Source organism: Pogona vitticeps, chromosome 6 (assembly GCF_051106095.1).
Source record: "Pogona vitticeps strain Pit_001003342236 chromosome 6, PviZW2.1, whole genome shotgun sequence".
NCBI lineage: Eukaryota > Metazoa > Chordata > Lepidosauria > Squamata > Agamidae > Pogona > Pogona vitticeps.
Window position 1 is genome coordinate 88177292 of NC_135788.1, and position 27438 is coordinate 88204729.

Genomic DNA, 27438 nt, shown 5'->3' on the forward strand with positions numbered 1-27438 from the left:
GGGTAATTTTTGTCTCTATGGTCAAGCGATCGGCTGTTGCATGAAGGGACAGTGTTACCTGGGAAATGTAGTTTTTTGTATAGGCAAAGAGCGGACTGTGATTGGGTTGCTGTTGCTAGGATACTATAAAAGGCGGGGCTTGTGCTTGCTGTGTACTGTACGCTTGACTACAGTACGTTTCGCCAAAGCTGTAGCGGCTTGGTTTGAGCGGTGTAGTAGTTGTGCAGTACATTTCAAGTCCCCCCCCCCCCTCAGTATCTTTTAAATATATGCACGTAGCTAATTATGTGTGAGAGAAGGGTTTTCGCTGCTGTGAATTGCCTCGGCACCTAGAGTAAGAAGGGTGGATTAAGATACTTCACAATTCAGGTCAGACTCGCATTTTAGCTGGTGTTTTATTTATTTTTTATTTTTTTGCGAGTCAATTAAAATCCCATTCATTGCGATGCCATTTAAAGGTTTTCAGGGATTGTTGCACTAATACAACGAGGGCGAAGCCACTGTTCCTGGAAATACAGTATCTGTTCCCTTGAGAGCAAAAACACTCTGTCTGGAAAGTAAATGTGTTGATTAGATCAGGACAGGGTAGTAAACTCAACCCGAAGGCCTCAGAATTAGGCCAATTTTGCTACATTCAGATAAAGGCCATTACAATTTTCTAGGTAGGAATTTATTAAAAATAAATAAAATTTTTGCAATACAATTGTGAAGGTTCAGTGGTTAGCTCCTTCTCTGATTCAAATAAAGCACCAGTTCTCTTGTTTTTTGAAATGGGTGACACTTCTTGGGTTGTTTAACAAGAGTACCGGGTAGGTGGGGCTCCTCAGCCTTGGAAGGCAGCCCATTTAGAAGAAGAAAAACTCCGATTTCAAACCTCCACTGCCTTGTGGTTATATCCACTGATGGAAAAGGCTTCAGGCATTAACCTCGAGCAAAATCCGGAGCTGGAGTCCTGGAGGCAGTTCGTGTCATTCTGGCAACTCCTGCGACGTTGCTGGAACCAGTTGTATTGGCTCTTGCTTTCCATTGGACTATTTCAGCGATGTGGAGAGGGGGGATTTGCTGGTTGGGTAACAGACTGTCCTCCATATTATTCTACCCAGGCTTGGTGCTCTGGAGAGGACACTCATACAGAGCACATTACTGTACCATGGTCTTTCGAGACTGAAGGATGCCTAAGAAAAATTAACAAGAGTCCAGTGTCCACAAATGTATTCCATTCTCCCCCTTAGACAACAGGTTTCCATTCTTCTAACTTAAAAGGATTTCCACTCTGGTCATTCCAAGGACCTGGCCACTCAAGAGGAGTGTCAGGGGCTAATACCAATCCCCTTTCTCCTTCCAACAAGGGGATGGTATCCTCATCTCGATGGTCCACCCAGCCATGCTCCCCCATCTGTCACAGGGTTCCAAGAATCCCCTCTGTTGGGTCTCCCAGATCCCCCATTCAAGTCTCCCCCAGCGTTCTCCACCCTTTCCTTCTCCTCCCTTAATCTCCTCCACCGCTCCTTTGTTTCTCTCTCACCCCAGTAAGATGGTTTGGGGTTCAGTTCTCTCCTCCTCCATGCATCTGCCTCTTCCTTAGAGACCTTCAGCTTTTCCGTCCTTCCTGTCCAGGGGTCTTCCACCCAAATCCATTCCTTGCCTTCTGGCAACCCCCCTCCATCCTTCCTTATATCCCTTAACCCCATCTCCACCACCTCCCACCTTTTTTTGTCCCGCACCTGCCAATATACTGTAATCCCAGTCTCTGTAACCGTTAGTCCTTTCAAATCTTCCTCTAAAATCCCCGGGTTGGGTCCAGGAAGTCTTGTCTTTCTAGGTGGGGGAACAGGTAGGGGGTCTGGCTTTCTTTTTCAGCCATTGACGGGAGGGACGGCACTCTTGAGAGAGGGTTTTCTCTCTCGTTCTCCTTCTTACAACAATAAAATAAAATACAGTCTATTGCAAGTATAATTAAATGTCCATACAGGAGATAAATGGACAATCCTTTCAAATCAAGAACCTTTGAAACCATTAACATAGGCAATGCAAGTAATTTTCTGCTAGCCAAAGTAAATAATGGAACCATTATAGATTACCTATGGTCTGGCAGGGAGATGTGCTTAATCCTGCCATTTTGAAATACAGTCTTCCCACTTAGACCACAGGTTGCCATATAAGTCATGATTTAGGAATATATAGCCCTCTACATGTTGCTGGACTCCCAATCTTACTGGGTCTAGGCAGCAGTGTGAGTGGAGAGAAATGATGGGAGCTGCAGGGCACAAATTGATTTAGAAGTCATTAAGATTCAAAAATGGCATCATCCTCCAACACTAACTAATAGGAGATGGTATCAATACATATTGTTAGACTGGTGGATGTTTTCTGAAAGATCTGATACAGCTCCATGAGTTGGACTGCCTGGTTGTGGAGATGGCAGAATAGAGAGTTCACATCTCTGTTCTGTCTACCAGAAGAGACAGCCAACTGAGATCATCTGGAATGTATGAAGCTGATGAAGTTTCATGCCCACCTGTGTGGCCTTCAGCAAGCTGCATAGTCCCAGGATGCCCCCAGAAGAAGGGAATGGTCAAACCACTTCTAAATTCTTTTTAGCTAAAAACCCTGGAAAGGTCACCAGAAATCAAATTTGACTTTGTGACACTTAATTATTAATTATAATTCTTGTCTAATGCATTTAACACACACATTCTCTCAATACTTATTATAAAAACATTTTAAATAGGTCAGTGTTATTGCCCCTATTGCAAGTGGAGGGCTAAGAAAAAAGTACCAAGCTGAGGTGAGCCAAATTCTATTATCCACTGAGCCAGAACATTCACTAGGTGACCTTGGACCAGTCACTCTTTCTCAACCATGCCTACGTCCCAGAGTTGTTGTAACAATAAAGTGGGGTGGAGGAGAGGCATATCCATCTACCCTTAGCTCATTGATGGAAAGACAGGACATAAATTTGAATAATAAATTAATCAAGGTCACCTAAAGAGTTAATGGCAATGGTGAGTTTTGAACCAAATGCTTCTAGGTTTAGCTGCTCTACTATTTGTCCATGCCCAGTATTTCTTGCCATGCATGTTTGTACATCTTCCAGATCTCCATTCCCAACAGCATGCTTGAAGTTAACATGGTGCTGAGAAAAAGATTGCAGAATGTGCTGCTTTTGTTAGAATTCTGGTTTCCATGGTGATGTTTTTCCCTGCTTCTCCACAGTAATGTCTCATTTCATCCAAAACATTCTTCAAAAAATATTGTAAATCTGCCCTAAATTCATGGTACTGTTATGTGATGTATGACCTTGGGAAGTCTGATTGTTCTCAAAAATCAAAGAAGGAAAACACTATTTTAAATTAACAGGCTTTTAAAGCATATACAATATATATGCTTACACACAGAGCACAATGTATATGTATTCCTGTGCACTACAGCTCTTCCTGTTCATGTGAGTTAACAGCAGCAACCCAAATACTGCAGTATGACCATTGCAGACTACAATAGACTGAATTTTTGCCATGAGGCATGGCAGTGACATTCAGGAAAAAAAGATTACTAATATCAAACTGCCCGTTTCCACTTTTACTCATTACTTGTGACCTTCTAGAGACCACTGAGTGGCTGTGGTTGGAAATAAAATGCTGGCCTATTTTTTTATATTGTGAGGCTAAAGAGAGGGATTTATGTTTTTTGTTGTTGTTTCTGTGCAGCACTTGCCTAACAAATAAACCAAACAGACCTTCTGTGAGCAATACCTACCAAAGTGATTTTTATATTCTCCCTAGAACAGTTAATGAAGAATTTATTCTTCTTAATTACGGTGCTTCTGCTATGCGATACCCAGTCTGGTACAGCAGATACAGTAATGGACTAGAACTCAGGAGATCTGGGTTCAGGCATAGAAACTCATTGAGGGTCCAGGGTGGAACAGATAAAAGCACTCCTTAAATACTGTATCTCAATTTCATTCTTAGACTGCATTGTACTGCAGTACAAATGCCCCATATACCTTCCCATATATTCTTGCACATGTTTCAAGCGCAAGTCCATTTACATTGGATTCCTGTGAACTTCGGACCCATCCAGGCAAGCATAGATCAGTCTGTACAGATTTATCAATGCTACTGCACCAGCTGCTCCATGAACATTCTCTGCAGCAAGCAAGAGTAAGGGAGTTTTTGGCATTCTTCTTCTGAAATGTCACTGACCAATACAATAAAATGTGCTTGGCGCAAGAAAAGATTCTTACAGGAATAATTAGTCAAAGAAGACTGGCTCTTGGTTTCTCTTTCTCTCTCTTACACACATACACACACAATCATCACCATCATCATCATGTGGCATCGTCAATTCTGACTCATGGCAACTCTTTTTCAGGTATAAAAAGTGGTTTACCATGCCCTTCTTCTGGGGGCACCCTGAGACTGTGTAGCTTGCCCAAAGCCACACAGGTTGGCTGTTCATCCGGGAGGCACAGTGAGGAATCGAACTACCAACCTCTGGCTCTCAAAAGTCCATTTGGTCCTGGGAAACAGGCAATAGAACATGATCTGACTATGATAATTAATCCCCTTGATGATAATCAACCCCCTATGATCAGTCCCTTATTTGTAGACAGCTATCTTCCTCTCTAGTCTGGAAGACCGTATGCAAATTATGACAAACAACATAATACTGCATTTATGTTAGGATAACTGTAGATTTCTCACGGACATGGCAGCTGGGAAATTCTTAGCCATCTCCCATTGTCCTACAGCACCAGCTAGATCAGGGTGTGGAACTGTCTCTCAATTAGGTGAAAGCAACTGACATCAGAGAGTGTGGATATGCTCTTGTCTCATTGACTGAAGAGCTGGTTGGCGATTCTCCATTCAAGAGTTTGGAACAAACATTGCTTCTCTTCTCCTTGCTCCTAAGCTCCCTCGCCTAGAGTTTAACGACAGCAGCTGAGAACAGTCCTAATCTCTTTTCTCCACCTCTCTCATAGCCTCTAGCACAGTGGGTTCCCAACCTTCGATCACCCAGGTGTTACTGAACTGCAATTCCCAGAAGACTTCACCCTTTGCTGTGCTGGCCAGAGTTTTTCCCCAGTCAAATCTGGAAAGAATCAACATGCAGTACCATGTCTCTTCAACCCTTAAAATAATAAAAAAGCGAATCAGGTAGTAACATTTCAGATTTTACTCACTCAGAGTCCTGCAAGTTGTAGGGAATTATTTATGGTTCAAGTAAGTGGCCTGCCATGTTTCTCATCAATGTTAGTCCTATCTCTATCCTGCAATATTAACAGTAGGCTACATGGGAGGATTTTTAAGCATTTTCCCTCAGAACAGTTATCTACCTGATAAGTACTAGAACAGTGGCTCTTAACCTTGGGTCTCCAGAAGTTCTTGTACTACATATCCCAGAAATCCAGGCCAGCACAGCAAGTGGTGGGGGCTTCTGGGGATTGTAGTCCAAGAACACCTGGGGACCCATGGTTGGGAACCACTGTTTTAGAATAACAGTGGCCTACATTGCAGGATTGTAGTATGCTGATGCATGTAGTCTGATGGAGGTAGAAATGTTAAATTGTACTTTTTTATCCTCGGGCAGCAGCAGCATAATAATAACAGTTGTTGTAATAAGTTGGTTCTAATAAGTAAAATTAGAACTTATTTATAGCAACCCTAATTGGTCTTTCAAGGTAAGTGAGATATATAAGGAGTGGTTTTACTAGTTCTAGATCCCCAGTGAGTTTCAATGGCTGAAAAGGGATTCAAATCAGGTCTCCTGAGTCCTAGTCCATTATGGATTACACCACATTAGGTACTGTATCTTGTAATAATGCAACTGGCCAGATGTCTGAGGATGAGCCGCTCCATATTTAGCTAACTAGACTTTTCTGTAGACAGTCAAAATACAGTCCACATCTAAAAGCAGGGCCATATTAAAAGGTTTACTCGCTTGACAGAGCGTATCCTTCACTGACATAACAGTTGAGAGACAAAATTAACTCCATGCCAGTACAAAGTGCCAGAGTAGGACTTCGTGGAGGAAATTGTTTGTTACTTACATTTCCATCCTGCCTTGTTGCCAACACTTAAATTCCAAGGGGACTAACAGTAACATTTGAATATGTAGCAACAACAAACAGAAATCAAACTGTAAAGCAGGATTGTTGAAAATCCTCTGCCTGCCCCACAACGTGCAATATTCAGAATAAATTACATTATACTCCCTCCTATGTTTAGTGTCCTCCAGCTTGCAAAGAAGAGAGTACTTCATATTTTCTGGAATTTGCAATGGTAAATTGGTATTTAAAACACTGAAGTTCTATGGTGCATAGATTGTTTTTGTTATATTATCCCACAACAAATAACATGGCTCGCCCCATAAATGTTTAAAGTGTTCAACAACTCAAACAACATTCGGTTTTTCAAATAAGTAAAGCCTGGGGTTCAGAGAACATGAACCTACAGTATATCTATCTTCTTATTAATGAGAGGGGCCGCTGTTTGAAGTTCGATCCCAAAACCAACTTAATTAGAATCGATATCCATGGCCAGTTTCTACATTTGCCTTGAGGAATATTCAAATATGGTTTTCTAAAGCAATATGTACCACACTATTCTCTTCCGGTTCTCTTCCATATTTTTACATCGTAATCTAGTAACACAGAAAAAGTTGGTGGGATGTAGATTTTAACTTCCTGTCTCCATAAGAAACACATCCTTTTAGTAAGGACATAGAAACCAACGTCTGTATTTCCAGAAGCTTATGATGCAGGCTTTTTATATTGTAAGCTTCTATGCTTAGGGTTTATATATTTATTTCCCCCCATGCATTAAAGTGGGGACTGTAAGTATATATCAATATGTTTTCCTTCTCTAGAGAAGAAACAATTCCCCTCCTTCGCTTGTGCTATATATGTGTATGAACCTTTGTGTTAACTGGGGAGCATGTTTTTGGATCTTAAAGGTGTCGTGCTAGTACACGAGAAGCGGGATGCTATTAAACATCCCTTGACCCGGTTCTATAGGCGGGTGGAAAAGAAAAGATAGCTAGCGTGAGAGGTGGGAAGGGGGAGGAGCACGAATTGGTCCCGCCTCCGACGTTCTACGTACTTCTCTCTTCTCTGCTCGGCGGCTTTCGCGGGGTCTCTGTTTTTTTGTCAGTAGCTCCGTCGGCATCGGCGGAACAAGATGGCGGCCCGGGTGAGTGAATGGTGGAGTGGAAGGTGGGGGGTAGTGACGTGTCAGTTAACTCGACGCCCTTTCCTCATTTTTTTTCTTCTTTTTTGCTATGGCTGCATTCACTGTGGCAGCTCGCCTAACAATAGTTCTCTCTCTCCTGGGGAAATACCCGGTTCGCTCTTCGGCTGTAGCGAGCAGAGTGTTGAATTTGGACAAGAAGGACCCCGAGTTCGAATTTACTGCTCCTTGGCTGCGAAATCCCATTTAAGTTATAGGTGGAGGGTGGCAGTCGCTATTGTACAGGGCAGTGATCTTAATGGGGATGCCGTGAAGGAACTTGACTTGTGGGACGAAAACAGAATTTTTAATTTTTAAAGGAAGTTTATTTAATCGGAATATATTGATACAACTCTTCGCATTATAGAGACCCAGCAGTGGTAGATTTACCTGTTAAAAATAATCGAGTTATTTTTGTGCCTCAATGGGGAGGGGGGGGAAGAATCAGCAATCTCGGGATGAAGCCCTTTTCATTTCTTTGCTTGCTGTGTTCCTAAAGCCGACACTTGTCTGTGATTAATAAAATAGAATTCCTTCCCGAGCATCTTTCTTGTGCGAGTGGCTCTTTGCCATCTCTCCCTCCAGTCTCAGTCTTCAGATTACTGCACCAGAGTGTACTAAGAACGAGGACACTGGAAGGAAGGGATAAGGGCTATTCTTGAAATAGATGGCTTTCCTCGAAGATAGGTTGGCAAAAACTTGCCCTTCTCCTCCATCTGTTACTCTCTAAATACAGCATTGCAGGAAGAGGGACATCCTGTCCAATTAATGCTGAGGTGCTTCTCCCTAATGATTAATATTCTGGGGGTGACCTCTGAGTAATAAGCTCTTGTCACTATATGTTGCTTCCTCCATTTGGAACAGGAGTATCTAGTGTGTGAAGAAAGTGGGAGGCTCAAGCTGTTTATGCAGTGAATCCCTTTACTGCAATGTACATCTGATTGGCAAAGACTTAAGTTGCTTCTGAGGTGATGGTGATGCTGGTGGTGGTTACAGTGATGTCAGATTTCTGTGGCTTTATTTGTCTAGTGGCCCAACATGTGCCTAGCATTTGGTGTCTTCTAAAATGAACGCAGATGGAATTAATAGTGAAACGATTGGGGGAAAAACAAGTAAAATGTACTTATGTAGAGCTGGTCCGCCTTTTTCTTAAATGCTTTTTTTTTAAATTTTAGAGATGCATAGGCCTGTATTACTAAAAGTAACCTCCCAATAATAAAGGAGAAAGGTGATTCTTCAGGTCCTAACAATATTAAGTTCTTGTGCCCTACAGACTGGAAAAGCCTTATATGTAACACAAAAGTGGCATGTATTGTGGTGTGAGAAAAGCACTTGGAATTCTGGAAGCATAAAAATAATTTAATGCAAAGGAGTTTTATTAAAAATTAATGTGGCAGATTTCCACTGGCTGGTGATACAGAAATGAAAAAATCCTATCTTTGGAAGTTGCAGACAGTGTTGGTAAGATTTGTTAAACATCATTTAGGCAGAGACGACATTTTACCCAGAGTTGGGTTTTATTGCATAATTCATAAAGGCACAGTCATGCAGGGTAGGCATTTTATTACATTGTCCCCAGATTTCAGCTCCCTTCCAGGCACAAGGCTGTTTTAAAGAGGTAAAAACTACTTGGGACAAAAACCAGGTCTAAAGACATCCCACCCCCCCAGTTTGGTTAGTGTAATTTAATTGAGAGGGGGAAAAAAAGGTCCCAAGTTAGCATGTGACATGCTCTAATTATCAGTAAGCTAGTCCCATTTGTGTTGGGAAACTTTAGAATTCTAAAAGGATTCAGAAAATACAAGGCTTTCTAAACCCTCCTACTATCCTTGAAGATCCTATGTGGCTCTTCTTGTATTCTTATGCCTGGTCCTATCTGTGGTCCTAGAGCTACATGGGCAATCTCCATTGCTCAGTGTAAAAACAGAACTGGGACTAGCTCTTTCAGGTTAGAAATGATAACTGGGGAGCTTGAAAGATCCAGAGTGGCCAATCCATGCACCTCTAGGGATTGTTGGACTTCTGGGTCCATCAGCTTCTGAAATCATTGTTGGTAATCAAAGGCAACGAAGGCTGCAGTCCAACATCTGAAGTGTCACAGGTTGCCTGCCCTTGCTCTAGTCTAGTGCATTTGTATCTACCCCTTTGATTTTCATGAAGTTGGAAGTATTTCTATTTCCATTAAGTGCCCAAGAGGTCATGTTGCTACATGTACATGTAGATCCTGTTATGGAATGTATTTTCAGGTCTGCTTATAAGCTTTGTGTGGAGCAGGTGTTTAGCCTTATTGATTGAAAAAGTTCAGCTGCTTCTTAGGTAAACAAGGAATGTGTCTAAGTGGAAAATTCTCATTGTGTAGATTGAAAAATGGTGTCTGATGAGACCGAGTATGTCGTAATGTATATAATCTCTCACAGAAACTAGGTTCTTCATTTGAAATTTGTGAAAAAAGCTTAAATTGGATTTGACTAGGATTGACATTCTAGTACAGTAATAATAATAAAAAAATACCATGTTGCCCTAGATGTGCTGTCCAACTTTTCCAGAGAGTATCTTCTTCCTCTGCAACTGTCTGAGAAAAATTATGTGAATACTTGTTTCTGACTTAGATGGGATACAGCTTATTTCTGTGTATTTAATTCCTTGCCAGATCAGTAGGATTGACCTCCCTGCTGGTAAGATTGCAACTTTGATCATTTGTGCCCACCCTAATACCAGGGGCAGGGCTTTCCTAACAATTAAAGAGCTTCTTTGCCCGCTTTCCTAAAATCAGCTATTAAGTGCCATAGATACCGGTAAGTGGCTGTTTACAACCCTGCATCATTCAACAGCTGACTTAAAATTAACAGTTTTCTGAGAGGTTTTTCTGTTCTTTCATGATACATAATTTAAATTTGGCAGCTTGTGTAAGTTGAACCACATAACAGCTCTGGATTTTACGTAACATTTTGAAGGTGAAAGACACTGACTAAGCTTATTCTGCATAGAAACAAGAAGTTCCCTGGTCCTTACTTATCGACACTAAAATGAGCAGCCAATTGTATTTATACAGGCAGTGTCAATACTAAAAATTGCTTCCTTTCACAGTATCTATTCTAAATGGAGAAAGCTTCCAAATAAAAACAAGTCCAACACTCCCAAATTGGCTAGTTGGTTCTAACCAATATGTGAAGGTCGGCATCTCTCATCCTGCTTCTTGTCTTTCACCATATGGATAGAATTGGCAAGTCACCATACTGCAGTGATGGAAGAATTTACTGCTGGCAAAATTCCCTTTCTTTGCAGTCTTTAGAAGTTCAGACAACCTGTCAGGGTCTAGACTATCAACTCTCATGCTCTTCTGCTCCCCAGTCTCTAAACCCTTTTTGTCTGAAGAGGATTCTTTACTGTTAGTCATGCATAGATGCTCCCCTTCTTAGCTTATGCAAGGTTTTGATCTAAATATACTGACTTCAGTTCCATATTCTGCCAACTGTTCCTCATCCTTACAGCCACCATCTCCTAGCTATCCTTCACAACACTTTTCTCTCTTTTTCTCCCTATGCTGTCAGCCGTTAGCCTATAGAGTAGCTTTCTCTCTCTTATTAGTTTCAGTTCTCTGACTTCACCTACCTTCCCCTTCCCCTCTTGTTTCTTAGCCGACTTTCCACTCTTCCTGGGGACATTTTGTAATTGTCCTTAGAAACAGGTTTTAATTTTCACCCAACTGACCTATCCCTCATAGACGGCATACTTTCTGACATTTTCCCCTGAGCAGATGAACTGTAAAAATATTCCTTGCTGTTACAGCCTTACACACCCATTAACACAATACGGCCTGGATTACAGAGCTAGGAATTTGGGTTGAGTTTCTTTAGTCAGTTAGCAAGTTCAGCAAGCAGTCCTGCACTTACGCTAAAACTAGGTTATGACTCAGCAACATCAAGATTGCAGTGGTATATAGTATAGTGGTGCCTCGCAAGACAATTGCTTTGCATAACGACGAATTCACTTTACAATGAGGTTTTCGGAGCAGTCTTGTGCTTCGTTTAACAATGTTTCCTATGTGCGATTTTCTCTTTACGATGTTAGGGACCTTGCCTCGCAAGATGGTTAAATTTTAGGTCCCTGTTTTTCGCTTTACAATGTTTTTGACAGCTTGGTCTTGCTTTGCTATACGAGTCTTTTAATGGTCTCTGTTTCGTTAGACGGCTGTCTTTGCTTGGGAACCACGTTTCGCTGAACAATGTTTCCTATGGCAGTTTTCGCTTTATGATGACAATCTGTTCCCATTGAAACGGATTATCAGGTTTTCTATGCATTCCAATGGGAAAACTTGTTTTGCAAGACGGTTTTTGCTTAACAGTGATTTTCGTGGAACGAATTAACATCGTCTTGCGAGGCACTACTGTAGTTGCAAAGTGTGTTTGAGTATACACATTAACTAAATTGTGCATGAGGTTTTCTTTCATCAACACCCTTTGAAATGTCTCCATTTAGCCTCAGAAAGTCTTACTCCAGGTCACCTTTTCCTTTTCTACTTAGATGCAGAAATGGTAGATGTCCAGGAAACAGAGGGGACATATATTAATTGAAGAGAAACAGACTCGGTAATTCTCCCTAACAGGGACTTGGGATCCAAAGAACTGGTTTAAATGTGCCCATAGAATGACTTTGTTGTCTGTTGCCGAACAGTAACAGATGACAAAGATAGAAATGCTCAATTTGTACTTTAGCTAATTAACCTCCCCAAGAGACAGTCTTTGACCATCCAGACAAATGTGAAGTACAAGTGGAAGGGAGAGGGCTGCAGCTTGAGATTGATAAACAAATAGTCATTGAATACCTTATTGTTTTGAATAAGTTCACATCTCCAGGGCCCTCTGAAGTGCATCCAAGAGTACAGTATTGAAGGAACAGGCTGAAGAACTCTCAGACCCACTGTCTAATATTTTCTTGAAAGCATGGATGGGTGAAGTGCCAGATGATTGGAGGAGGACTAATGTCCCTCTCTTCAAAAAGGGGGGGGGGAGGAGAAAGCTGAAAACAACAAACTCGTCAACCTGACATCAATTGCAGGGGAAATTCTAGAGCAGATTTTAAAGCAGGTACTATGCAAGCACCTTGAAAATTTTTTAGGAACAACCAGAAATCAGCATGGATTTGTCAAAAGCGAATATTGCCAAACTAATCTTATTTCAATTTTTGATTGGATGGCCTTGACAGTGGGAATCCTGACTTCAGCAAAGCTTTTGACCAAGTGCCCCATAGTTAACTGGGTGAGGATAGAACAACTGATTTAAAACAAACCCATTCTGTCAGAGAGTGTTTATCAATGGCTCCTTCTCAAACTGGGAGGAGGTAACAAGTAGGGTACCACAGGGTCCAGTCCTCGGCCTAGTGCTCTTCAACATTTTTATTAATGATTTGCATGAGGGGGTGCATGAGGGGGTGCAGGGAATGCTTATCAAATTTGCCGATGACACAAAATTGACTAGAAAAGCTAATACCACAGCAGACAGAAACAATATTAGAAAAGAATAGACTTGAGCACTGGACTGAAAGCAACAGAATGAAATTTAACGGGATAAATGCAAAGTTCTACACATTGGAAGAAAAAAACAAACACAGTTACAAGATGGGGGATGTTTGGCTCAGTATTACTAGCGCAAGAAGAATCTTGGAATTACTGTTGACCACAAGCTGAGTATGAGTCAATAGTGTGATGTGGCTGCACAATAGGCCAGTGCCATTTTAGTTTGAATTAACAGAAGTATAGTCTCAAAATCCCATGAAGTACTAGTGGCCTTCTATTCAGCACTGGATGGGCCTCATCTTGAATAATGTGTCCAGTTCTGGACACCACACTTTAAGAAGGATGTTGAGAAACTGGAACAAGTTAAGGCATTAAAGATGATCAAGGGACTGAAAGCCAAGCTCTATGAAGAACAACTGAAAAAGAAAATGGGCATATTTATCCTTGAAAAAAGAAAATGGAAGGGAGATATGATAGCACTCCTCACATACTTGAAAGATTGTCATACAGAAGAGAGGCAGGATCTGTTCTCAGTCATTCCAGAGAGCAGGGCACATAATAATGGGAACAAGTTAAGAGAAGGCAGATTTTGGTTGAATTTTAGGAAAAACTTCCTAATTGCAGAGCAGTATGACAACGGAACTAATTATTTTGGGAGGTGGTGAGTGCTGCAGTGCTGAACGCATTCAAGAGCATTGTAGAGAACCATCTGTCAGATGTACCTTGATTTGGATTCCTGCATTGAGCAGACTCAGTAGCCTTATAGGCCCCTTATAGGCCCCTTCCAGTTATTATTCTATTATTTAAGTACTTGGGCATTTCTTGTGCAACAAGACTGCCTCTTTGTCCTATTGCAATCTGCTTTTGAAATTCCTCACAATTTCAGAAGTAGCTTCTGAAATATAACAACTGCTCAATGGGCAGTTGTTACATTAGCACAGTCCCTGAGTTTATATAGATGTCCAGAAATGGTTTAACATGATACTGTACTTTGTGACCTGGTCATGAGTGATAACCCATCTGCACACTGTTACACATATATTTAATACAATTCTGACCATACCTATAAGTAACAAATGACTCCCACACTTCACTGATTCCCACACTCTTCCCTGACACCGTAGACAACAAATAAGCAATACAAAGGAATCTTGTGGAGCACTGATATTTGGTGGTGGGTTATTGCCCTTTCTTTTTCATGTCTCCTCTATGGAGGGGTGACATAGTGCTGCAGTTATTTGCTAAATGCTTACTTTGTGTGGATCTTTTCTGTTTCTTCTCCAGCCTGCCAAGGATTTTGGATTCTGTTTGATTCATGTGAGGTATTGGACGTTAGGTCTTGTTGTTCTTCACATGGTCTTCTATAAGTGGCTGTATATTACAGAGACATATCCTAGGGAGCTCAGAAGCCCATCTCTGTGGAAATTGTTTTTACTGGTACTGATGTCTAAAGTCCTCTAAATTTTCCATGAACTCTAGTGTTCCCTTGGATATACTTTGAACACTGTGTTAAATACAAAGTGTTAGGCTGCTTTCATTTGAACTTCTGTCATCCCCAGCACCAAATTAGGTGAGTCAGAATACCATTTCATGTTTCTAGGATACAACTAGCGTGGAATCTGGTGCTGTGGTTATAATCAAATCATACCCAGGATTTTGCATTTAAACTTCTGTTTCAGTAGGAATGGAAGGATGGATGATAGCCACTAAATGACGGGTGTTGAAAGGAGACACTGGGACACTGAGAAATGAAACTTTAGCATTGAAAGAGAGAATTTAGAAATCTACCTCTTTAAACCCAGGTGTAGGCTAGCAAGTCTTAAGTATTGTATTGTTTTTTTATTTGAATTTCTGTTATCTAAAAAAAATTAAATATAACATAAACATTCATAGGACATAATTAATATATGCACATTGAAAGGATGAACTCTTGATTAGGAATAAAAAAAGTCCTTGTAGGGTTTAGCCAAGGTTGCCATAGTTAAGCATGTTTTGGAAGAATTCCAGCAACAACCAATTGGTGCTTGATGGTACACTAGACATTTTCAGTGAATGGTGGCGTGTTTTATATCCACCTCTGCTGAAGTTTTGAAGCCAACATTAAGCACTTATTTGTCTAAAAATGTGGTTGCTTCTGTTTGTACTTCTGAAATTTGGGTACAATATCCCAGACCAAAGTATAATCAGGCTTTAACCTTCATATCATGCTTGCAGTGTTTAGGTGTTAATTGCTATGTTTTATGTGTAATTTCCAGAAAATACATGATTATTGTGAACTGGTTATTTATTTAGAGCAGTCAGTGAAAAAACCCTACTTTAAGTCTACAAATGAGATGAATTCAGATCTGTCTAAAGAGGTCTGAGAATATAACAAAGAGCCGAACATAGTCTTACATAAGATTTACCTATTGCTTTCTTTATAAATGGCCAGTTCTCATTATTCAGCTGATGCCATTTGCCATGTATCTTTTTTGAGAGATACACTCTTCATGTGACATAGGAGAAGCTTAACTCACTAATCCTTGCAGAGCAGGTTACAAAACAGCATCTAAATCGGTAGGAGATTTTGTGGCCCACTGTGCTTGCTGTGGTGGGGTGTAGGGCAACAAAAACATGAGTGCCTTGAGGACTCTTGACAGGCTTAATTTATTGCAGTACTGATGATTTTTCTATTTTTCTTTCTTCTACAACTTCTGGGTTCAGAGAGTGGTATGTGAGAACTCCCTCCCTTGTTCTCCACCTCTTAAGATAGCCTTCGTATGTGATATTTCAGAAAAGTCTAAGATGGCTTTATGGGAGTTTCTAACATATCACTGAGAAAAGAATGAGTATAAAACACTTCCTATTCAAGTGTGTACAGGTTTTAGCACCAGACAAGCAAAGAGTTCCCTTCCTTCCCACAGTTGCTTTTCAGTATCTCTACTTTAAACATGCTAGGCAGTCATTAAAGAGCAGTGAACCACTTAGCATTATCCAGGGACTCATTTCTAAATCATCTGCTTGATTTTTAGAAGCTATGCATTTCGTACATGGAAACTGGCAGGATCAGAAAATCTTCAGCACTTTATGTAACATGCATCGTACCAAGGACAATAGCTTATATTGTACCTGCTGCAGTTGTATTGTGAACGATGGCATCTGGCTTCCATCATGATGGCTAGTACAGTATATCTACTAGATTCTTCAAATTATGATCTTTCTTCTCCCACCTGACCCCTCTTTTCTTATTAATTTTTAATGGCTTCAATCTAAGACTAACAGAGACTAGGGAGAAGATATTTTATCTTTGCACTCTATCCTGGTTCTTGCATTTGCCTGTGCACTTTGCATAAGAACCTGAAATCTTGAGGTGCCTGCTTCTGAACACTTTATAGTCCATTATTCAGAGTGCAAATATTTGTCCTGTGTTCCATTAAAGACAATAACTGTACATCTAACGACTGTTGTTTACAGTATAAAATGGATAGTCTAAGGGGGGCATTGATGTCAAACGTTTTAGGTGACATGTGAGATGAGTCCATGCTAGAGCTCATCCCCATACCATTGTTCCACTTGTCAGGAATGGTGATGCTATAATCTACAACAGTGGTTCCCAGCCTTGAGTAACCCAGGTGTTCTTAGACTGCAACTTCCAGAAACCTTGGCCAGCACAGCTGGTGGTGAAGGCTTCTTGGAATTGCAGTGCAAGAACACAGAGGTTACCTAAGGCTGGAAACCACTGATCTACAAGTTACCAAGGAAGGTGAAGGGAGAAGCTATTTTCAATTAATATAAAATGATTTAGTTCTTATTTATCAAATTTGTATCTTGCCTATTGTCAAAAACATGTGTTCTATAGGAATCATGAGAGAAAAAAATTCACATACCTCTTGGGAGTGGTATTGTGATCAGCCTTCACCCAGGCTTGCCACTACTCAAAAATCCTTCCTTTAAAAAGTCTTATTTTCAGCCATGAACATATGCATCTAAGGGGTTTAAGAATGAAAAATATGGTAAGTTCTTTACAACACATTGACTGATAAAGTAAACAGTTCAACATGAGTTCTACTCAAATTATAGATCATTGCTAAAATACAACCTCCTTCATTCAGATATAGATCAACTATGTCTTACTCTCCGGCTTTCCTTGATTCCTCCTCTCCTGGATTGGATCACCTTCTGCATTCTTTCAGCCAATCATCTTATTTCTCCTGTTATTAGGCAAAATAGGTTAGGGTTCTGCCACAGATATGTACTAGCAGATAAAGGAGGAGGCCTTGTAGCCCATTGCATGGAGTAAGGGTAAAGTTTTTCAGTACAGGCAGTCCAAGGGAAATCAGATGCTCTCACCTCCATTAAATAAACTTCACTGCCCTTCAATAATGTATTTTGTATATATTGGAAATCTAAATATTGTAAGCTACTTTGGCTATTATTTGAACGAGAAGCCAGACTATAAATCAGAAATATGCAAAATGCTGCCCCAAGGATGCCCAGCTTCTGTGTTGCATTATTTTGAAGAACCAAGATTTACACTCTGTTTTCTGATTGTATCAGTCATAGGGCACTTTGAATTCCATGTTCTTTGAAAACCATGATGGAATAATAACTTGAACAGTCATTTGCATTGTTTTTATAGGACCTCTGAGAGTTTTCAAGTCTAAGGTCACTTCTCTTGCCTCTTTTAAAAATAGAATAAAGCTTGAGGCATCCCATATCCTCAATCACAGCAGGATTTTTCATATTGCTTTAGGTTCATCTAGTTTTCTCCCTGTCAGAGTACAGTTGAGTCACACATCATCTCTGATACATATGCATGCATGTCCTTGCCTTGTGGCAGAGTTAATCTTGCCTTTTCTCTGTTACAAGAGTAAATGTCATGATTTTACATGTGTGGTAACAAATTAGAGAGGTACATGACTCTCCTGTTCTACAGTTGAGGACCGCAGCTTGGGATTGCAGTCTGTTCAAGAAGCGGGGGAATGCTCGCTTTTACTTATGCAACTTCATAAAGCACTGTCTACAGAAATGTCAAAATATAGTAATAATAATACATCACTTGAGATGTGTATTTATGTATGTTAGTTAGGGACTCAAAGAAGCTCTGCTTGAGATCTTATACAAAGCTTTAGAAGAAAGGTGAGATATGTTCTTCTTTGGATTGTACCAATTAGGAATAGGGGTAGAGGTGTATGTATTTCAATAATCCTTCATAGGAGAGTAGAGTTCTTTGTTATTACTACATGAGACAAGTCATTTTGCCTCTTGGGCACTTTAACTTGCAAATTGCTTCTTTGGCTTTCTACTTTGTACTTTGAAGGGTTGGATGAAATAGTTCAGGGTTTTAGAGTAAGATACCATCTGGCTCTGTTTCTCTTTCAATACTAAGTGAGGCAATGTGGTCTCTGACTGAAGTCAGTAATGGACTGAATAAAAGTGAATGAAGTGATGCTAAGTCCAGGAAATATAGAGTTGCTTATGACGATCAGAGAATTACTGCAGGTAAATCGCCCCAGAGGGAGACCACAGCTGCGATACAAGGATATCTGCAAGTGGGATCTGAAGGCCTTAGGAATGAGCCTCAACAGATGGGAAACCTTGTCATCCGTCCGTTCAGCCTGGAGGCAGGCGGTGCATCATGGCCCCCTCCCAATTTGAAGAGACCCTTGTCCAGCAGGCCGAGGCAAAGAGGCAGTCCTGAAACCAGCCAAATCAGGGAGCTGGACAGGGGACAGATCTCACCTTTCTTCTAAAGCTTTGTATAAGATCCCAATTTGAAGAGACCCTTGTCCAGCAGGCCGAGGCAAAGAGGCAGTTCTGAAACCAGCCAAATCAGGGAGCTGGACAGGGGACAGATTGTATTTGTCTTCAGTGTGGAAGGGACTGTCACTCTCGAATTTGCCTCCTCAGCCACACTAGATGCTGCTCCAAGTCCTCCATACAGAGCGTGTTACCATAGTCTCTCGAGACTGAAGGATGCCTAATTCATAACAATTGGTCTAAAAAAACTGAAGAGCTGTCATTAAGTCAGAGATGGGAATGAGTATTGTTTGCTTATTTAATTTGTATGCCCCCTTTCTCCTCGTTGAGGACCCAACGTGGTTCACAACAATTAAAACTGTATAATACTATAGAAAATTATATTAAAAACAAACATTAATCAAGATTAAAAGAAATTTAACAACATTTTAAAACATTTAGAAATAAATAAATTGTATTAATTGAGCATTCCCCAGACCCACATTTATTGCTTAAAAGGCTACCTAAAAAGGAAGGTCTTTGTCTGATGATTGAAGGATAAGAGAGAGGGGGCCAAACTGGCTTTTGGAGCAGTACATTGCAAATCCTGGAAGCAACTACAGAGAAGGCCCTCTTTCATGTTCTCATCAAATTAGTTTGGGAAGGCTTTGGAACTGTGATAAGGCTCCCTCTCCCCCGAAGATCTTAAAAGCTGAACAGGCTCATGTGGGTTGATATGATCCTTCAAATTCTCTGTGAAGGAAAAATGTTCCAGAATTTCCCTATGTTGGCTGTGCCCAAGAGTTACCTCCCACATGGGATTGTTATCTATGTGCCTTATAGGATTTTTGTGCTGCTTTTGTATGCTTTAGTAGTCATCATTGACTGTTGCACTGTACCTATAAGGGAACAACTCTTGAAAACAGTTGAAAACTTTCAGTTGTCCTAGAATCAAGCGGCTTCGTTCTTGTCCTAAGCTGGCTGCATAAAGCAAACACATTACTTTGATTTTAAAGTAAGTCCAAAGTGCTTCTTGAAACAGAGATAGTGACTATTGGGCTGAAGGTTCATTTGATGGTGATTTCTTGTCCAGAACTCTCAAAGTAGATTTTTCCTGTTTACAGTGGTGCCTCGCAAGAAGAGCACTCCATTTTATGATGAAATCGCATAACGATGAAGTTTTTGCGATCGCAAAAGTGATCGCAAAACGATGTTTCCTATGGGGGAATTTCGCTTTGCGATGATCGGTTCCGTGCTTCAGGAACCGATTCTCGCAAAACGACAGTTTTCCTACAGCTGATCGGCGGTTTAAAAATGGCCGCCGGGTAAAAAGAATGGCTGCCCGCTGTTTTCTGGGACGGATTCCTCGCTGCACAGGCAGCAAAAATGGCCGCGCTATGGAGGATCTTCACTGGACGGTGAGTTTCAAGCCCCTCAGAACGCATTAATCGGGGTTTAATGCGTTTCTATGGGCTTTTTAATTTTGCTTTACGATGTTTTCGTTCTACAGCGATTTCGCTGGAATGAATTAACATTGTAATGCGAGGCACCACTGTACTTTGAGAGGGGAGGCTGAATATGTTTTACTTGCACCAAGCCTTCTATTCCAAAGCTAGTGATTTTTTAATTTTGTCACCTGTGTTCATGATTACCATGCACTGATTTTAATGACAGAGGTTGTGAACTGATTATTGTGTGAAAATAAACTGTGAGCTGCTGTGAAAATTTCATTATATAAATCAAATATGCCAATTTAATAAAGAAAACTCCCTCTGTATGTGGAAATCTAGTACATAGGGAGAAGACTGCACTATATAACTTTTCTTCTTGACACACTCCATGGCATGGAGCATTTTAACTGAGGGAGAATTTAACTCTTAAAATGGTGAGGATAGAGAGATGTTTGGTTATGCAGAAATTGATCAGGGAAGCACTGTAGCCTGAATGTAGCAGTGAAGACTTGCAAGACTTGCACACTTCTACTTTCACCTCCCCCTCTTTCTCTTCCGTCTCCTTTCCCTTTTCTTCTTCACTTTCGCCACTAACTCGTTGACTCTTTTTTCCATCCTCCTTTTCCATTTTTACTTCTGCGGACGGCACACTCTTATTTTCCGCACCTTCACAAGACTTTATTTCCTTCCCCACTCATACAGAAATGCAGTAGCCCTTGGGCAAAATAGCTACCAAGTGCTATGAATCATACAGTTAATGGGCATAGCATTTTTCCATGCTGCAGATAAGCCTCCTGAGTCCCTGGAGGCGAGAAGCCATGCCTTCATGTTCTAGACATTGGAGGCTACAGTGACAGAAGCTCAGTGGCTCCTTCCTAATATATCAAATAATTTCTGCAGAAGGTTCATGTTGCAGGGAGACTTTGACCTTGTTCTTACTGAGCTGTGACCAGTAATATACCATTCACACTATATGTATGGGGAGCTCTTGTTCCTTATAGCTTATATATGCACTCAAATGTCTGCATACAGAAGGCTGAAATATCAGTGGAAAGGCCAGTGTGGTGTTTACCCCGTGGCCCCTGTTTGTTTCACCAAACACAGAACTCACAAAGGTATCCCAGCATGCCCTTTAACACGCTGCCACCTGTTGATCTCTTTATCAACCTATATTTCCTATGAAAGACTGAGGTCCATTCAGTACTGAACTTTTAAACAGAAACAGGTTTGATTACACGTTCTTTTAGGAATAGTTTATTTATTTATTCAATTTATACCCCACCCCCCTAGACAGCGTCTACTCGGGGCAGCTTACAAAATCATAAAATATCATTAAATGACAATAAAACATCACAATCAAGATAAACAACATTCATAGTCATAAAACCATTTAAACAATAATATTGTATGATCAATATACAGTGGTGCCCCGTATAGTGAGGTTAATCCGTTCCGGATTAACCTTCGCTATACGAAAACATCGCTGTACGGGCAAGGAAAGCCTATTGGAACGCATTAAACTTAGTTTAATGCGTTCCAATAAGCATCTAAACTTACCCTTCCAGCGATGTTTTCGCGTCTGGCGGCCATTTTGGAGCTGCCGATCAGCTGTTCGGCGGCTCCAAAATGGCCGCCGGACGCCCCAATCGTCGCAAAGCGAGTGCGGTGATTGGGGAAGATCCGTATAGCGATCCCCAAAAAGGGATTGCTATACGGATTCTTCGTTAAACGGTGTGCTCGTTAAGCGAGGCACCACTGTAGTTCTTAAGCACATTCTTACACAAATCTTCAGTATTTTACTTTAACCTCTTCTATCTTACTTAATACAGGTCACACCCTGACTAATAACCCCTTAAACAGTCTCTCTGCCTCAGACTCCAAATTCTCCCTTCTCTGTCTCTGACTGAACTAACTACTAGACTCTGACTCACCCCTCCCTTCTGGTTTCTCTGGCTCAGCCTCCCAACAGCTCTCATTGGTACATGCCAATAATCCTCTACCTGAGCCAAAGCAGGGTGATGGCCACAGCTAGCTTTCAACTCTTCTCTCCCTACACATTACTTTCTTGTTTGCAGGAATCTCCCACTGGAGTAATGTTCAAACTTGTGTCTTTGTCTGTGTCTGAAGTAACACAACATTACTGTCTTTGGCTTATTGGAATCTTTCAGCCTCTATAATGAATGCCTTCTGCACCAGGTTCCCATTTTGTGTGTTATCACTCAGTGCTACTTGCAGGTTGCTCTTTGAATGACATTTTTTTAAAAAATCTGAATGCTAAACAGGCCTATTCACTTTGTTCGTTCGTTTAGTCGTGTCCGACTCTTCGTGACCCCATGGACCAGAGCACGCCAGGCCCTCCTATCTTCTACTGCCTCCCGGAGTTGGGTCAAATTCATGTTGGTTGCTTCGGTGACACTGTCCAATCATCTCATCCTCGGTCATCCCCTTCTCCTCTTGCCTTCACACTTTCCTAACATCAAAGTCTTTTCCAAGGAGTCTTCTCTTCTCATGAGATGGCCAAAGTATTGGAGCCTCAGCTTCAGGATCTGTCCTTCCAGTGAGCACTCAGGGTTGATTTCCTTTAGAATTGATAGGTTTGTTCTCTTTGCAGTCCAGGGGACTCTCCAGAGCCTCCTCCAGCACCACAATTCAAAGGCATCAATTCTTCGGTGGTCAGCTTTCTTTATGGTCCAGCTCTCACTTCCATACATCACTACAGGAAAAACCATAGCTTTGACTATTCGGACTTTTGTTGGCAAGGTGATGTCTCTGCTTTTTAAGATGCTGTCAAGGTTTGTCATCGCTTTCCTCCCAAGAAGCAGGCGTCTTTTAATTTTGTGGCTGCTGTCTTCATCTGCAGTGATTATGGAGCCCAAGAAAGCCTATTCACTTAGTTCAGTTCAAAAGTGGGTTTTTGAAAGCAAATCCACCTTGTATAAATGTCTTTTGGTTCTTTACTGTATGCTTTTTCTTTTCTTTCTTTGTGACAGACTATGCAAGCTGCGCGATGTCCCACAGACGAACTTTCCCTAAGCAACTGTGCTGTGGTCAATGAAAAGGACTTCCAGTCTGGCTTGTAAGTGTCTTAAATTACTCCTTCTAGAGAGTGTTGGTAAAATGGAATTGCTCGAATTGACTGTTTCCTAGAATTGTCATTAGAGCATTCTGAACATCAGAGGACAATTTATGAGCAGTATGTGCTCATGATTACTGTTGTGGGGGAGAGCAGTTTTTGTTTTCTATGTACAATGGTGAGAGAATGCTATTTTTGGCAGGCTTGCCTGTGACTCATTGGAGAGGAGAAATTGCACATATGCTTGGAGGTTTATTGCTCTCTTTCATGTTTCCAATTAATATTTATCGTACGGACCAAAAGAAAAAGGCAGAATCCCTATAACTGGTATTTTATCTTCAGAAAAGTGCCTGCCATACATATAAGCTAGGGCCAAAACTATTGCCTTCATAACCATTACATTAGTAACATTTTCCCTTGTAAGCAATGGGTCACGTTAGTCATTATTTACTTTTCTGATTGATTCATGTGGAATTGAAGGCCACTAACTTATTTTGGATCCAACCCTATAATTTACATGGACTTCCCTTGTTCTTTCCTCTGAGTGTGCGTATGTGCTTTGTTTAATCTATATAGTTCAAGGGGCAAATGGTGACTGAGAGAATGAAAGATGGGCAGAAAAAATCTGGTAAACCCTTCTCCTTTTGACCTGCTCAATGTGTCCAGCTATAACCTGCGCTCAGACCTGAAGACAGAGGAGCCAACAGAGGAAACATCTAGCGCAGATCCCATCCTAGAGCCAGTGAGGATACCAGTGAAGCTTGATGAACCCAACATCCCTGCATCTGAGGCCTCCATGCCTGGAAGAAACATCGCACCTTCTGGGTGTGATCCCAGTACTGAGAGAGAGACCCCTTGTTTGTGGCAGTGTCTTCTGTGCTCTAGCCAGGAACTCCTGGAGAGGCAACAAAATGCAAGACTTCAGCGTTAAATCCTACTGGTGCAGCAGCATAATAGGCCTCTTGTTCAGGGCAAGGAGTTGTAAGGTGCTCACTGGGAGCTATCCATGGTGCTGAACTCCTCCTTTCCTTTTCTCCTTCCCTTCCTCCCTCCCTTTTGGACTGCCCCATGGGCGCTCAAAAGCAGCCTGGACATGACAGCACTCCTTTTCACTCTCCTGTCTGAAGTTTGGCAGATGATGAAGGATTTTACAGGTTCCTTCTAGGACTGAGAAACAACTTGGATGATTGTTCTGCACTGGGACAGGAGTCGTTCAGACCTTTTCTGTGTAGGATTCTATTCAGATACTGCTTGTGTAAAAGGTGTGTTACATAGTTAAAGGCAGAGAGGAGACAGCTGTCTCATGTTAAACTTGTAATTTTTGAGCCTTATATCTTCTCAAAGAAATAGAAGCTGTTTAATTTGACTCCGTATTTCAAAGTATGGTGTAATTCTGCTTTTTTCTCCCACCCCATCTCTTGCAGGCATGTAGTTGTGAAGACTTCACCAAACCACAAATATATTTTTACGCTGAAAACCCATTCCTCAGTTGTCCCAGGCAGCATTGCCTTCAGTTTACCGCAGGTATGGTTATGACTTTTTTTACTCTCTTTTGTGGTAAACAATGGAATAGATGTTGATTCTGAAAGCTAGAATTTTTGGCAAAAGTATCTAGTCAGTTTATGAGGGAAAAGTAAACTTCCCAGGTATCTGTTGATACAGACTTGAACCCATATGGAAAATGGGATTACCTGGAAATTCTGATATTTGTTTGCTTCTTTGCTTGCTTGCTCGCTTGTTTATTTTCCAACTCTTTTTAGTGTTGAGGCATAACTCTGGGTGGGTTACAACATACGTAATAGAAAAGTAAAAATAGAAACATTAAGAGCAGCAACAATAGCCCTAAATAATTGAAGAACAGTTTTTCTCATGCCTCTGAAGCAGTGAACATTGTTTCGTGGTGTACCTCAGCGGCCACAGTGTATCAGTCACTGTGCTCTTTGAAAGAGATAACAATGATCTGTACTTGCAAAAATCCTCTGTGAAGAAATCTGTCAAAAGTATCACCAGTTTTAGATATTTAGCAGTAGCACCTTGTAGTTTGTGATTAATCTTTGTGGTTCCCCTGAAGTGTCAGCTAGCACTTTGTACCTGTGAACATAGTTCATAATAGCATGGGGGAATGATTTGCTGAATAGGAGGTGTCTTTACTCTGTCTATAACAGAATAACAAAAATGGCCTGCAGAACTATGCATTAAGTCACAAAAGAGGATTTTCACTTAGGATTTCACCCTGCCCCCAAGAGAACCATGAAAATGATGTTAGCGTGGGATATGTGACTCTAAATCTCATTTAGAGGCCTTGTGGAAAAAACCCTGTTTTTCTATGTCTAGAAGGATATGGGGTCACCATTGCAAGTAATGAGATTGCATTGCTAATCCTGAGCTGCAGATAGTTTAGGATGAAAATACAAATAATTTCTGAAAATAAAAATGTTAGTTATGTTTCTGGTGTTAGCAGGTAATTACATTTTTTAAACAACAGGATTTTGTTTAGAAACTGCTTCAAAATTGTCTGTTGTCAAAACTGGATGAGGAGGCTAGTACTGTAGTTCTGAATTGCTAATTGCAAGCAAATGAGTTTTGAAATGTATTTTTAAACTAAAAGAGGTTGCATGCATAGAATCTCACAAATTTCAGCCATGGCAGAAATTTTTATAAAGTTCGGAAAGTGGGAAATTATGCTTGAGAAAACAGGAAAGAGCCAAGGAACCCCCAACTTGAGGGAGGAGATTGGAGTAAAAGATAAAGAGCAAAGGAATGAGTTTGATTTACAAATTAGATACTAGGCTTTGAACAAACTGTGAAAAGGGTATAATGACCAGTACAATGATAGAGCATATGACTGTAGTTATGTTTGTGGATGTACAAGCCAAGAAGAACAAAAGCAGGTCTTGCATAATGTGATCCTGCCTTATCTGTGTATCTCACTTCCTTTAGGATGCTGGAGACAAAATCACTTGAAAGCTTAGGAGAGTTGCATATAATGCCTAGCATTTAGAGAAGGGGCTGTAGGATGTTCAAAGCACTTCACTTTATCTTACTGTAATCCTTGTAACAACCCTGTAAAGGTTGGTCAGTTGTGTTTTCGTCATGTTGCACATGACGAGGACATTTGTGGTCAAGAGGTGACAGAAGCAAGAACTGATTCAGTGACTTTTTGATTGTGGCTCCATCTCTTAGGCAGTATGTTCTGTGTTCTTCCACTGTCACATATAGCATACCAGTATCGTGTGTCCTAAAGTAACACGAACCCTTAAAATTGGTTCTTTTTCCATAACCATTCTCCTCTCTTCTTTTTTAGAGAAAATGGGCTGGACTTTCTATTGGGCAAGATATAGATGGTAAGTGTTCATTGTAGGTTTTTTTAAATTCTCTTTTTTCTTTTACTGGCCAGGTGAGAGAGAAAGTGTTGCTGTCACAAAAACCTTTTGTATGATAGGATGAACTGTCTTAAACTGCGCATAATGCTGACCTTATTCTTCCTGCTGTCTTGGATTACTACTTCCAGTATCAATAAAAATAATATTTAATGTTTATAACAAAAGTCTTTATTGTGTGTAACTAGGAACTCAGCCAGTATCTCTTTAACAAGTTGCAGTTTACTGCCAGGATTTATGCCACAGCCTGTATCCTCTTTGTGCCAGCAATAATGTACATTTACACTGGAGTGAATGTGTTGGGCATTGTGCCTGGCAACAAGGAATCGTGCCGTGCATTTACATACTAGGTTGTGCATCCCCAGCAGGGGGATTGTGCAGTGCGGCTACTGGGGGTGCAGCCTCGAATTGCATGTGCTTAGTTGCACAAAGTGGGTGGCATTGATTTTCAAGCACAGAGATCATATATGGAGGAAAAATATAGCGGGGTAAGTGAAATAACTGTAGTTTGAAAAGAAAACAAAGGTAAGAAAGGGAGGTAAGTAAAGTGAAAATGAAAGGAAGTACAAATGAATTGATAGATAAATACACATGAGAGATAAGAGATGGCCACATTTTTGTTTTCATTTAGTGGCACTCAGCCTCACAATGAAAGGCTCTTAGTAATTAATAAAGGTTCATAGGGCTTGCATGAAAATCTTTAACTGTCAAGAGGATAGCATAAAATACATTATAAAATAAAAACACATTGACCAGAGAAATAAGTTGAGCAGAAGAAGGAAGCACATTAAAAGATGAGCAAAACAAAGATAAACTCATAAAGAATTGCAGGAACCTGAATGAGAGTATAGATACAATGTGACAGTGTGACAAATAATCAAGACAGAAAGTGTTTTTCTTGATTTAAATGTTGAGAACAACATACTTTGGCTTAATGGTTCCTAAGCTTTCTGGCATTTACGCCCCACTTTTTCATTTTTGAGAACCTTATGATTCCTTCCCTCTCCTTAATCAACATGCATCCTTCTTTGAACAAAAAAATTCAATAGCTGAGATCCTGTTGCACAACTTT

The 27438-nt window shown here is 40.7% G+C and overlaps 1 protein-coding gene across 2 annotated transcripts in view; it reads left to right on the forward strand.

The window, feature by feature from the left end:
- Window positions 1-2: 2 nt before the first annotated feature.
- NSF (N-ethylmaleimide sensitive factor, vesicle fusing ATPase) overlaps window positions 3-27438 on the forward strand; it is an 81845-nt gene continuing 54409 nt past the window's right edge. For both annotated transcript variants that reach the window (XM_020798010.3, XM_020798009.3), the window contains exons 1-4: window positions 3-7193; window positions 22904-22989; window positions 24411-24510; window positions 26291-26330. In XM_020798010.3, the coding sequence (XP_020653669.1) occupies window positions 7182-7193; window positions 22904-22989; window positions 24411-24510; window positions 26291-26330 (238 nt within the window). In that variant the 5' untranslated portion in view covers window positions 3-7181. The remainder of the gene's footprint in view (window positions 7194-22903; window positions 22990-24410; window positions 24511-26290; window positions 26331-27438) is intronic.